Consider the following 12,908-nt stretch of genomic DNA (forward strand, 5'->3'; position numbering starts at 1 on the left):
AATGAGTTGAACAAACAAATGCAAGAATTGCTTGACAAGGGCTTTATTCATCCTAGTCTGAGCCCATGTGCAGTTCCAGTATTGTTGACACCAAAGAAGAATGGATTCTGGCTTATGTGTGTGGATTCTCGAGCGATCAATAAGATCACCATTAAGTATCGCTTTCCTATTCCTCGACTCAATGATATGCTGGATAATCTAGTAGGTGCTATGATATTTTCCAAAATTAATTTGAAGAATGGTTATCGCCAATTGAGAATTTATCCAAGTGATGAATGGAAGACTATTTTCAAAACAAGAGACGGCCTTTATGAGTGGCTGGTTATGCCTTTTGGTCTCTCCAATGCCCCTAGTACATTTATGCGGTTGATGAATCATGTGTTATAGCCTTTTCTTGGGAAGTTTGTTGTTGTATATTTTGATGATATACTCATATACAGCAGCAGCATGGATCAACACCTACATTATTTGAGAGAAGTGCTCTCTGCATTAAGACGTGAGCAATTATATGCCAACTTATCAAAATGTGAGCTGTTGACTACTTCTGTGAATTTTTTGGGCTTAATTATATGAACAAAAGGCTTAGAACCAGATCAAAATAAGGTTGCAGCTATTACCAATTGGCCTGCTCCACGTACTTTAACAAAGGCTCGTAGTTTTCATGGTCTTGCTTCTTTTTATCGGAGATTCATTCGGAATTTCAGCATCATTATGGTCCCTTTTACTGACTGCATGAAAAGAAGTGGAATGTTTGCACTAACTGAAGATGCATGTAAGGCATTTGAGGAGATTAAGAAAAAAAATGCTTCTGCCGGTTGTTTAGCCTTACCAGATTTTGACAAGTTATTTGAAGTAGATTGTGATGCTTCTGGAGTAGGAATTGGTGCTGTTCTCAATCAAGGATCTCACCCTGTGGCTTTCTTTAGTGAAAAATTGATAGGAGCGCAACTTCGATATTCCACTTATGAAATTGAACTATATGTTGTGGTTCGGGCCTTGCAACATTGGAGGCATTACTTGTTGCATCATGAGTTTGTTCTCTACAGCGATCATAAAGCACTTAAACATTTTCGAAGTCAAGCTACCTTGAATCACAACCAAGCATGATGTGTTAGCTTCCTTGAAGAATATAACTTTGTTTTGAAGCACAAATCTGGTGCACAACACAGAGTGGCTGATGCACTAAGTTGTCGAGCACATTGCCTAAGCATGACAAGGATTAAAGTCATCAGGTTTGATGTGCTTCCAGAGCTCTATGCTTATGATCCTTACTTCAGCGACATTTACAACTCTGCACAAGCCAAGAGGTCCGCTCAGTATACTGTCCATGATGGTTTTCTCTTTTGTGGGTCTCAACTCTGTATTCCTAATTGTTCTATTCAGGGATTGATTATCACGCGGCGCCGGCACCGGCATTCCACTATCTGTCGGTCTGCTCCAGGAGCACCATCAGGGAGACCCTCTCCCCCTACTCCTCCGCCATCGCCACCTCCGCCACCGGGGCCGTCCCCCGACGCGGTGGCGGGAGGGGGCTGGTCGTCCCAGATGATGTCGAGGAGGGTGCACGCCGCTGCAGCAGCCGCCACCGCAGCGGTGGACGCCGACGGCAGCGAGACCTGCCTCTCGGCAGCCATGCGGATGCTAGCGTGACCGCGGCAAAGAAATTTGGCGCGGGAGAGGGGCAGAGCTAACGCGCGGGAGGAGGGAAAAGGAGGGGTATAAGTGTCTTTTGTAAACCAAGGTGCTAAAGTTTAGCCTAGTATCGGGCTAAACTTTAGCCCTGGCCAGGGCCTTACTCAAACTTTCCAACTAGCAGGATATCAATAAATGGACCACAGCATCTTCACGTTGGTGACAGTGTCCCTCAGAAAAATGTGAAAAGACACAATCCAGAAAACTTACAACCATGCTAATTAATGTTCCCACAAATTTGATATATGTACTCCATATTTGAATGATTATATAAATGAGCTCGAAACGCATTTCTCTATCAAGTTGGCCTCAACTTTCATAAAAGAATAATCTATTAAGTTTCCAAGAGATAACTATATAGCTAGCCAATTTCATGAATTTGTTTTTAACAATATTATTAACATCCAAAAGTGGCAGGCTTGGACAAATCTGGTCTGACCTGTTTAGACCGGTCTCCCAACCGTTCAGACCGGTTTGGGAAAAGTTTCCAAGATGCAAATTGGACTTCACCATGGTGTAGTTCTCATCGAGATGATCGAAATGCATATATGGAACGTCCGATTTGGACTTCGGATGAGAGAGTTATACCTTTGGGAAGACAAGCACCCCATGCAGACAGGTCAAACCGGTTGATCAAACCGGTCAGACGGGTTGGATCAAAGTGCTCCAAATGAATATTGGACTACACCATTGCATAGATCTCATCGAGTAGATCAAGATACATATATAGAATGTCTGATTTGGAGTTCGGATGAGGGAGATACGACCTTTGCAAGGTCCGCACCCGGGCAGACCTGTCAGACTAGTTCCTCAGGCCGGTCTGACCGGTCTGGATCTGTGTAATCTGAGTAGGAGTTGTATTTTAGCATGAGATTTGTTAGGGTTTCGACTCCTATAGGGGCAAGACCTCCCCTCCAATAAATATGCAATAAATATGAAGGGCCACGGCCAATTGAGTTAGATCCAATCGACAAAAACATATCAATCTACTATTTTTGCATCTTTTACTTTTTCTCTTTGCCCTAGCTTTTCCAGCCCCCATCTTGTTGTTCTTCCTTCGTCTCCACGGTGTTTGAAGATATTCTAGGTGGCCTGCCAACCCTAGAATAACCCGAGGCGCGCCTGCCCTAATGGGGTCCCTCCCGGGTGAGCGATCTTTGGTTTCCATTGCCGGGCACCGCTAGCGAAACCGGTTTGACCGGTCACCATAACCAGTCTGACCGGCCTGTGCAGAGGTGCTGCAAGGAGCCCCTCCACATGCTGCACGTTCGAGTGTTATTCGTGTGTTGGGCCCAAAAAAGCGTCAACATATTTTGGCGACTCCGCTGGGGACGAAGAATAAATCAGCCGCCATGGCCAGTTCAAACTCTCAAAGCACTGAGATCGACCAATCTAATGTCGTCAGGCCTGACCTTGAGCAAATCAAGGCCGACGAGCAGAAGATCATTGATGAAGAATACAAGCGGATCGAAGAGGAGTTGGCAAGAGAAGCGAAGCAACGCAAAGAAGAAGCTAGGGAGAAATTATTGTCGCACTACTCAAAAGATCGTCAAGGAAGAATCACGAAGATCAAGGATGTCACCTTCGATGCTCCATCGCCTAAGCCCAACGTGAGTGTTGCATCATCACCCGTTACTCTTGAACAAGTTAGTGGTTTAATCCTTGAAAATCAGAAACAGATGCAGGAGAGTTTTCAGAGTATGATTACTAGGTCCTTGGAAAGTTTGAAAAAACAACCTATGGTTAATGATAGTAACGCTCTGAATTTTAGTGCTTCTCAATATGAGACTATATCTCATGATTCATCGGCTACAGGACCATCTAAGGACCCTCCTTATGGCATGCCGTTGAGTTATTTTTCGGGACAAACTCTTCCAGGGTAGCACACTCTGACCAGACCGGTCGAACTGGTTGTGCAAACCGGTCAGACCGATGTAGGCCCTATGGTCGTGTACCAATCATCCCCGAGCCACTAGCCAGTATACCTCCTATTCAGGCTGATTCTAGCCGAAGCAATGGTGTTTCTGGTTATGTTCCTGCTACTATTCCAGTAGCACATAATGTATTTTCTATTCCTCCATAAGGTTCAGGTTTTACAGGTGGTTTAACGATAGGTGTTACTTCCAGTAATTCCTTGCAACATCCACTGCGTATGCAATGAACCAAACACCATATCAAATGCCGAACGCTAATATTCCCAATATGCAAAAGCCACATGACCCTTATTATGAGCGTGTTCTTGAAAAACACAAGAGGGAATTGGCTACTATGATTAAAGAATCTTTCGGCATAGAGGTTAAGGATAAAACTTTAGCATGTCAAAAGCCTTATCCTGAAAATTATGATGCTATTCCATATCCTCAAGGTTTTAAAGTTCCAGAGTTCACCAAATTTACTGGGGAGGATAGCAGAACTACATGGGAACACGTTAGCCAATTCAATGCACAATTGGGCATTTTTGGTAGCCTTGATCATTTAAAAATCAGAATGTTCCCTTTGTCCTTATCTGGTACTGCTTTCTCATGGTTTTCAGCATTACCTTCAAATTCTGTTCATATGTGGTCTCAATTAGAGCATAAATTTCATGATCACTTTTATAGTGGTGATAATGAATTGAGGCTATCTCATTTAACATCGGTTAAACAAAAGCCTGATGAGCCTGTTGTTGATTATATCAGAAGGTTCAGAGATGTGAAAAACCTATGTTATAATTTGATTATTTCAGAAAAGGATCTTGCTGAATTAGCACTTAATGGTTTGAAATCTCATATTAAGGAAAAATTAGAAGGGGATGAATTTCTTAACATTAGTCAAGTGCTACAAAGAGCTTTGGCTTAGGAAAGCTGAACTAAAGATAGTCGGCTCAAATCTGATCGTCCTAACATGCATATGTTAGATTATGATTCCTCGGACAATGAGAGTAATGATGTTTTAACCGCTGAATTTGTATTGCCACACAAGAGTAAACCTGGTACTTGTGCTTCTCTCAAGCCGATCCAAAAGAATCGGAAGAGGATGTGAAATTTACTTTTGATGTAGCCAAGTGCGATAGGATTTTTGACGAATTGCTTAAACTTGGGCATCTGAAGATAACTCATACTATGCCTCCATTTGAAGAGTTGAAGAGGAGAGCATATTGCAAATTCCATAATACTTACTCACATGCCATTAATGATTGCAATGTGTTTCGCCAGCAAATACAATCGGCCATTAATGAAGGTCGTTTGACTTTTCATAAAATGCAAGTTGATCAAAATCCTTTTCCGGTGAATACTCTTGAATTGACAAATCCCAAAGTGCTTATTTGGCCGGATCAAGCCAAAAATGCTAAAGGAAAGAATGTGATCATTGGCGAAGAAAGGCCTGAGAAAAAGGTGCCGCTGAAGACTCCTCAAGTCACAACGAAGACTTTTAGGCTCGGGGGGCAAGGCAAAGGCAAAGTTGCCAGTTCTGCATAGACTGGTCTGACCGGTCAGGGAACCGGTCTGGCTGGTCATCTCAGGAAATCTGGAGCCAAGCAAAGTCTGAAGGGTAAGGCGAAGCCGACTTTCAAGGATTCGCTGGCCAAATATGAGAAGGAAGCATCTGGTCAGAAACAAGGGAGTCGGCGCAATAAAGGTAAAAATAAAGAATCGTCTTGTTCTTGTAAATGTCATGCAAACCATGCTGCTGCATTACATACATCTTTTTGGCCGTCTACACCAGGGTCTTGGCCATACCCCTGTTATTATTCACCTCCTGATCATAAGGGTTTTTATATGCAACCATGTATTGCTTCATATTCTCCTGCATATTCAAATTGTGGTTCATTGCAAAGATCGATTATTGCTAGTAATAATCTGGTTAAAAGTGCATCCTTTGTCACAAAAGGTGGTAAGAAAGACAGCAAGGGAATTGTACTCGGGTCGGGTTTAGACTTGGACTCAAAGTTCGCGTAGACGTTGCCGATACAGGCGCGACGGCGGGAACGGTGGCGCCGTAGCTGGGGAGATGGTCCAACGGCCATGGCGGGGCGGCACGCTGCTCGGCCCACGTCATGGAGCGCCCGCCGATCGAGGCGACCGCGACAGCCATCTCGGCGTGCCTGATGGTGCGCGAGCCGATGACATGCACTTCCAGCTTCCACTTGTCTTCTGAAGCACATTTTCAGCTTCCACTTTGTGATAATTTGCGATGTGCTTAGTAAGGTCTAAAGTTGCGGCTGAAGATTTGCACTTCCATTTATTATTATTTAATTTGTACCAACTCAAACATCTATCTGCAGCGCAATTGGTACTGCATCTACTACTTTGCATAATATTCAGCTGCAGAGCCGCAGAGCCCCGAGGCTAGACTATTCAATCAATAGTTCATGTTCCTGCTCTGTACTCTTATAGTCTGATACTGATCGATTTGCTGATAGTCAGTTCAACGGAAACAAAAAATGATTCATGTGTTACAGATAACTGAATTTCTGACAAGTCTGAAAAGAGAAGAATCAGTCTGTCTATTCCAAATGAGCTTGGCCAAAATGAAGCGAGCATTTGCACAAAAAAGCAGAAAAGTAAAAATGGAAAAGATCTTGGGCCATGATCATGAAAAGATAACGAGAAGATATATATAAATTAGTTGATCATGCTATCTACCTTTTGTATGTTTTAAAACTGCAAACAAGACATAATAATCTCAATGATAAACCCTTTCTTTCCTTAAACTGCACAAATTATGGATCACGCTGCATCTTCATGGTGGTGACAGTCTGCGGCCCTGGCAAAATCTGAAAAGACAACGCAGAAAACCCGAGCGGCATGCAGATGGCCACGACCACGACTTGGAACACGCTGAGCTCCGACACCTTGAACGACTGACGCCGAGAGGTCGAACCGGAGTGGCCTGCCTCCCGGAAGCTGCAGTTGCCGAGGTAGCCGAAGAGGAGCGTGGCCTGCGCAGAGAAGGCCGTCGCCGTGGCGAACAGGGCCACCTTGCGGACGCTCTTGATCCCGGCCGGCTTCGAACGCCTCGTCGCGCATGCTGTCCTCCGTCGGCGTCGCGTGGTACACGCGAGGACGCCGACGAGACCCTGCACAGGCAGCAGGTTGCCTTTCGCTCGTGATGAGGAGCAGCAGCAGGGGAGTTCGTCAAGAATCCCAGATAGGCCCGAACGCGGGGATGCCGGCCTTGTTGCACCCCGTCACCACGTCCCTGCTCCCCTCCGGGTTGCTCGTGAGCACCACCATCTCCGAGCCCAAAACTCCGCGCCGCGCCCACGGCCAGCGCCGCCACGTCCGACCGCCCCATCACCGCCGTGTCGTGCACGACCACCCGCCCGCGCAGCCACCCGCTTCCGCACACCGCCGCCGCCTTCATCTCCCGCTGCAGTTCGCCTCGATGCCCTTGGCCACACACACCAGCGACAGCTCCGCCGGGCCGGGCTGCGTCAGCAACGACATGAACACGCATATCCCGGAGCTCGTCGCGACTCGCCGGTACATGTTGAGGAGGTAGGGCTTGCAGCCCGGCGAAGTGGACCCCGCGCACCCAGAGGCGTGTCGGTGGGTCCGAGATGAGGGCCCGGATTAAGTCGCCCACCGTGCCGGCGAGCATCGCGTGCGTGTCGCCGTCGTCGGACATGATGCCGAAAGCGCGTCCCACTCGGAGAGAGGGGAACGGCTGATGCGGCCGAGCAGCCCCGAGTTGACGCCGCCCTGAAAGGTTATGACCGACGCGTGGTTGGAACGCGCGATGACCGTGACCGGCGCGCGCCGTACGGTGAGCCATGCCAGGAAGGTGAAGAAGGTGATGGCGGCGGCGAGCCATAGGTCCTGTCACTTGGCGAGGGCGGCGCCGGTGGAGGCGATCGTAGGATGAGGTCGTTGGTTTGTAGCTGGCAGAGAGCACGACGATCACCCGGCCAGAGCAGGGCGAGCGCGCTCCAGCCGGCGAACCGGTGCGTGCGCTCCAACACGTTGTGGTGGAGGTGGAGGACCAGCGGGAACGCGCGCGGCCGCGCACGAGAGCACCAGCAAGGCGAGGATGGCCGCCGCGGCGCTGGAGCTGCGCCTGCACGAGCGCCTCCACGCCAGCCCTCGCGTGAAAGAAGAGTCCCCACGGCCGGCGTTTAAACTTTAAACGCCACGAATCGTCACAACTTGTGGCCCACAATTGTCGGCTGTGCTGGTGGTGGGCTTAGCTGGGCTGTGTTTGGGCCCAGAATACTGCCACACGAAAGTGAGCCCGCCGACGTCAGAGGATCTCTCATTCCTGGGCTCGCTGGGCTGTTTCTGGGTGGCGCGTGGCCGATTGAGGTGTGCTTGTGGGCATTTGGCCATATTACACTTGACCACTTGACCATATTCATTACACACCAGGCCGCGAAAGCCTAACCGGGTCGAATCGAAACCAGTTGGGCTCTCCCACGGCCCCACGCCACTTCCCTAATTTCTCGCTCAATCGCTTTACCTGATCCATGCAGAAAATAGTCTTTGAAACGAAGATCCATATGCAGAAAATAGTCTTTGATCATCCAGCTGATCTTACTCTATGGTACTGATCTACCTCTGATCTTCCTATTAAATTATTTAACAAATAGCACTGTGGACGATTTTGGAAGAGCCTTTTCAAAGTGTCATTCACTTTTACCTGAGATCAAACTAAACGGTGCTTAGTTTCATTATTTACCCCTAAAAAAGTGAAGGTTTTTTTTTCCCCAATCTAAGCAGTCATTCTCCTTTATCATTATTGGAGTAGGTTCACTGAGAACTAGAACAATTGATGTGTGGAATAGTTCCGGATGACTTCCATTTTCATGTATAAATCACACAACATATAATGTAGATTGATGATGATATCCAGCAGCGGTCCAATTATTTGTTCTCCCAGTTTTGCTTCCTCATTCAATTACATGAAAATCAAGTACGTAAAAAGTAGTAGGCTTGGTTCATGAGCTTTTGGCCTTGGATTTCTTTGCTTTGAACCTTTGTTATGGTACTCTAAGACTCATGTAGAGTTCGCCTGCCAAGTGAAACACCAAGGCGAAATCAGAGTCTCGATCTACCAAAATTGATGAAAAACCACTTGTTGAGTGAGATCCTCAGCAGCATCGTAGCCCAAACCAGCCCAGCGAGCCTACCACTCAGATCATGGCGACTGTGCGTCGTCAAACACAACCTGAAGCGGACGAGCCGACGGCGACAAGATAGCTGTCCGCCCCCACCACGCCGGCTCTTCCACTGGACAACCACGAATCAAAGTCTGGGTGCTGCAGGTTAATTATCATGGTCTTGGTACTGTCAATTCGAAGTGGGTGCTGTAGGAAACCATTGATCTGGAAAAGCTCGTTTCGTTGAGACCCGGCGGTGGAGAGATGAGGATAACAATGTGGTTTTTATAGTGACTGCTGTCGGTGTCTTCATGATCCAGCTTGAGTACGTCAATTCAGTTGGCGAATCTTTTCAAGAACAGTTTCAGAACCACCAATTTTCCCTCCACAAGTTTCTATACTGCTTACAGCAGGTGATAACTGCGCTCCCCAGATTTTGCAATATCTACTGCTATTTTCTTGTAGAACTGTTTCTTTATATCCACCAGAAATTGAAGCTCAATTGTTTGTTTTGCACCTCGTCACATGACATCATTTTAAGGTACTGCTTGTGCTTGAACCATGCTGCCTTCCTGTCACCAACTGCAACAGTACTGCCTCAACACAATCCTCGTCATTACAAACACATCTGATCACTGAACTCCAGCTCTCAACATGCGGAGTCACTCCAAGATCAAGCATCCAAGTCATGATTTGTGCAGCCTCCTCCACTTTCCCAACTCCACAATAACCCTTGATAACTGAATGAAATAAAGAAAAATGAGGCACAAGCCCTTTACCCACCATATCCACCAGGTACGCCTCCGCCTTTTCGTACAATCCGCTTACACACAGCCCATTTACCAATGTTGCATATGTCGCTGCATTCAGTGTGCATCCACTGTCAACCATATCACCAACAACCTTGCAGGCATCCAGTGGCCGCCCCTCGCGGCACATTCCAACAATGACCGTGTTGTAATGCACAATGTCTGGGGAAACTCCACGGCCTCGCATGAGACAAAGCAGGCGGTATGCCTCTCGGAGCTGCTTCTTGCGGCAGAGGGCGTTCAGCACGGTGGTGTACGCCAGCGGATCAGCAGGGATGCCCCTGTGCAGCATTTCGTCGAGCAGTGTAGCCGCAGTGCGGACCTGGGCCTTGCGGCAGAGTGACTGGGTAAGGATGCGGTAGGTGTTAGCGTCGGGGGATACATGGAGTGAGCGGAGACGGTGGAAGAGGGATAGTGAAACGGCGACGTGGCCGGAGCGAGCGGCGGCCTTGATTAGCAGGTTGTGGGAGGCGAGGACGAGTGACGCGGGGAGGGGTAGCCGCGAGGAGACGAGGCGGAGGAGGTGGAGTGCGGATGGGAAGTGGGAGGCAGTGGAGGAGAGGACGCCAAGGAGGCGAAGAAGGACCTGTGGGTGGAGCAGCAGGGGGCTAGGGCCGGAGACGAAGAGGGAGTTGAAGGTGGAGAGGAAGAGTTGAGGTTGCCGGCGGAGGCGGAGCACTGCGAGGATGAGCGGGAGCAGGAGGCGCGGAGATGGCGGGGATGGGAGGCGGCGGAGGAGCGCTAGCGCGTGGGGTAGGTGGTCACGGCGGCGGGCGAGGCGGAGCAGGAGAGAGTGGAGCGTGGCAGGGTGCGGAGTGGTAGTCGGGGAGGTGACAGTGACGAGCTCCAGCGCGAGGAGCGGGTCTGGCTGCGAGGTCACCAGCTTGTGTAGCCGCGCCGGCGAGATCGCCGGCGGCAATGGGAGCATCAGCGTGGCTGTATAGCAGCTTGAGCTGGCAATGGCGTACAATGGAGTGGAAGAGGACTAGGGTCGGGAAAAAGATTTGGGTTTTGGACTTTTTGATTGGTGGCAGTATGGGCCGGGCTGAAAGTGGACCAAGACGTTTGTGGGTCTCTTTGGTTCCAGCAAAGGGCACCTACACATCGAAAACCATAAAAGATCAGAGTCAGGACAATCAGAAATAAGATCATGTCATATAATCACTATACAAAAGCTAACATGCATGTATTGGCATCAGGTCACATTATCTCACAAGTTATCAATTCTACCTCTACAAGTCTACCACAGCCATTCAAATCAAAGCATAAGCTATCAGTTTGCAAGATCAGAATCTCAAATCAGGAACTAACATTTCAGTTCTGTAATTTTTCACATCTCCTAGATGCAGACTCAGAAATTGCAACTGAACCGTTCCTATTTACTTACATACACAAATCATTACGCTAAGTCAGAGGTGTTATGTAAAATCTTTCACATTTGAGTGCATTACAATTTATGAAAGAATAGAAACCATGGGGATTTTGGTTGTAGATGTAGCTAACACTGGAAGCACAAGTAGAAGAAAATATATGAACCATCTGTGCAAAGGGGAAATGAATTCAGACCTATCTATGCATCTGCTCACCTTGGGACAAGCACAGCATGACTGGGAGCAGCAGCTCCAGCTCGTCCGGAAATGTAAAACAGCAGTGAGTACCAATGATAAGGCTCAAGAACGTTCTTGCCTCACAGAAGCAGTTCGGCCCTTTTCACCTGCACGAAGGTTACCTTTGTATGAATTAGGTGAGAAAAAAAACAACAATGAAGCATAAGCTAGCTATTAAAAAAATATGCTAGAAATGCTACTCATAATTGAAGATTTCCCTTTGAACTGGTGGGGAACCATTGGTGCTATATAGAACTAATATGACAAACTATCACAGTAAATCCAGCTCGGCACTAGTATCTTGGTTTCAGTGCCAAGGCAAGAACATGGACTTGGAAACATCCAGTCTGTAACATGCAGACTCAGCCTGTGTATAATCATTTGGAAGACCACAGACTAGTTGTTCAAATGTAAATATGTTGTCATTAAATTTGCTCCGTAGACAAATTGTGACCTCCATATGAAACAAATATTAAGTTTTGAGCTTACCGATAGCAATGTAGAAAGCAATGTAGACAGGCTGCCAATTTTCAGAACATTATTGCTCATACAAAGATCTCTAGCCCAAATGATCCATCTTATTATCTAAAATATATTGAATATGAACTCTCTATGACAATATGAAATACTGAGAAATTGTCAGGGAACAGGTTTCAAGTAAATTGTCAAGCTACGTTGTCAAGTAAATGAATATGCACGTTGGTTTTGACAATATATTGAAAAATAAACTTTGTCAGGGGATAGGTTTCAAGTAAATTGTCAAGCTACTTCAAAATAAGTCAGTTTCAAGTACATTGGCAATTGAGATGGGCAATGCAAGAAATAAACCATCAGGGTTTATGTCGTCTTGAATTCCTAGTATATGTACAGGCAGCTAATTTTTCAACACACATTAGGGATGAATCGCTAATTTTTTCCACCTTTGCCATGCAACAGACATCAGAGATGAATCAATCTAGCATTGGTAAATAATAAACAAAAAAATAAGCCTAGGTGAGCCAGGGTATTGGACTGGAGAGGACAGGGGCGAGATGGCTAACCGCAGGTGCTGCACCATTGTATAGATGTCGCCATGCGCCGCATCTGGGGAAATAGGAAGAATGGGAGCCCCGCGAAGGAAATAGGCGGAGGAGAAGCGGAGCATGCCGACTTCCTCCACTTCCGCCTCTCCTCGCGCTAGGGACCATACGACCCCGACGGGCGAGCTGGTGGCCTTGGGATCGATCTTGTGGCCGTGGGTGGGGGTGAAGGGGGTGGATCGTGTGGCCGCTAGCTTGGGGATCTGGGCGTCGGGGCCGGAGGCGTCAGAGGGGAGGGAGGGAGGGAGGGGCGGGCAGGGAGGACGGGGGACGGGCCGCGGGCGGCGGGATGCGGGATGCGGGAGCGGCCGAGCGGGGAGGCGGCGGCGGGGTGTGGGAGCGGCGGCGTGCGAGCAGGGGTGCGGGAGCGGCGGCGTGCGAGCGGGGGAGTGCGGGGGTGCGAGATGGCCAGCGGCGATGGGAGCATCGACGTGGCTGTATAGCGTCTTGGGCTGGCAATGGCATACAACGGAGCGGAAGGGGACTGGGGTCGGGAAACACATTTGGGTTTTGGACTTTTTGGTTGGTGGCAGTGGGCTGAAAGTGGACCAAGTTGTTTGCGGACCTCTTTGGTTCCAGGCTCTATAGACCGTTCTGCGGCGATACCGGGCTCGTGCGCTGAGATGGGCCCTATCCAGCAATG

At 48.2% G+C, this 12,908-nt stretch overlaps 1 protein-coding gene and 1 pseudogene across 2 annotated transcripts; both read right to left on the bottom strand.

Moving 5' to 3' along the window:
• Positions 1-6,809: 6,809 nt before the first annotated feature.
• On the bottom strand, positions 6,810-7,930 carry LOC101765494 (annotated as a pseudogene).
• A 951-nt stretch (positions 7,931-8,881) lies between these two features.
• On the bottom strand, positions 8,882-12,514 carry LOC101771279 (pentatricopeptide repeat-containing protein At4g01400, mitochondrial). 2 transcript variants are annotated; one of them, XM_022824008.1, is made up of 3 exons: positions 12,227-12,514; positions 11,166-11,293; positions 8,882-10,676 (listed from the first exon to the last, which is right to left on the bottom strand). In XM_022824008.1, the coding sequence occupies exon 3, from the start codon at positions 10,505-10,507 to the stop codon at positions 9,302-9,304; it is 1,206 nt and encodes a 401-aa protein (XP_022679743.1). In that variant the 5' UTR covers positions 10,508-10,676; positions 11,166-11,293; positions 12,227-12,514; the 3' UTR covers positions 8,882-9,301. The 2 variants fall into 2 exon arrangements, with proteins under 2 accessions (XP_022679743.1, XP_004955823.1); XM_004955766.4 differs by lacking the exon at positions 11,166-11,293.
• Positions 12,515-12,908: the final 394 nt, after the last annotated feature.

The sequence above is a fragment of the Setaria italica genome, chromosome II, assembly GCF_000263155.2.
Source record: "Setaria italica strain Yugu1 chromosome II, Setaria_italica_v2.0, whole genome shotgun sequence".
Lineage (NCBI taxonomy): Eukaryota > Viridiplantae > Streptophyta > Magnoliopsida > Poales > Poaceae > Setaria > Setaria italica.

Coding starts and splice junctions, on each gene's coding strand:
- LOC101771279 (XM_004955766.4), bottom strand. CDS start 10,507: ATGCTCCCATTGCCGCCGGCGATCTCGCCGGCGCGGCTACACAAGCTG.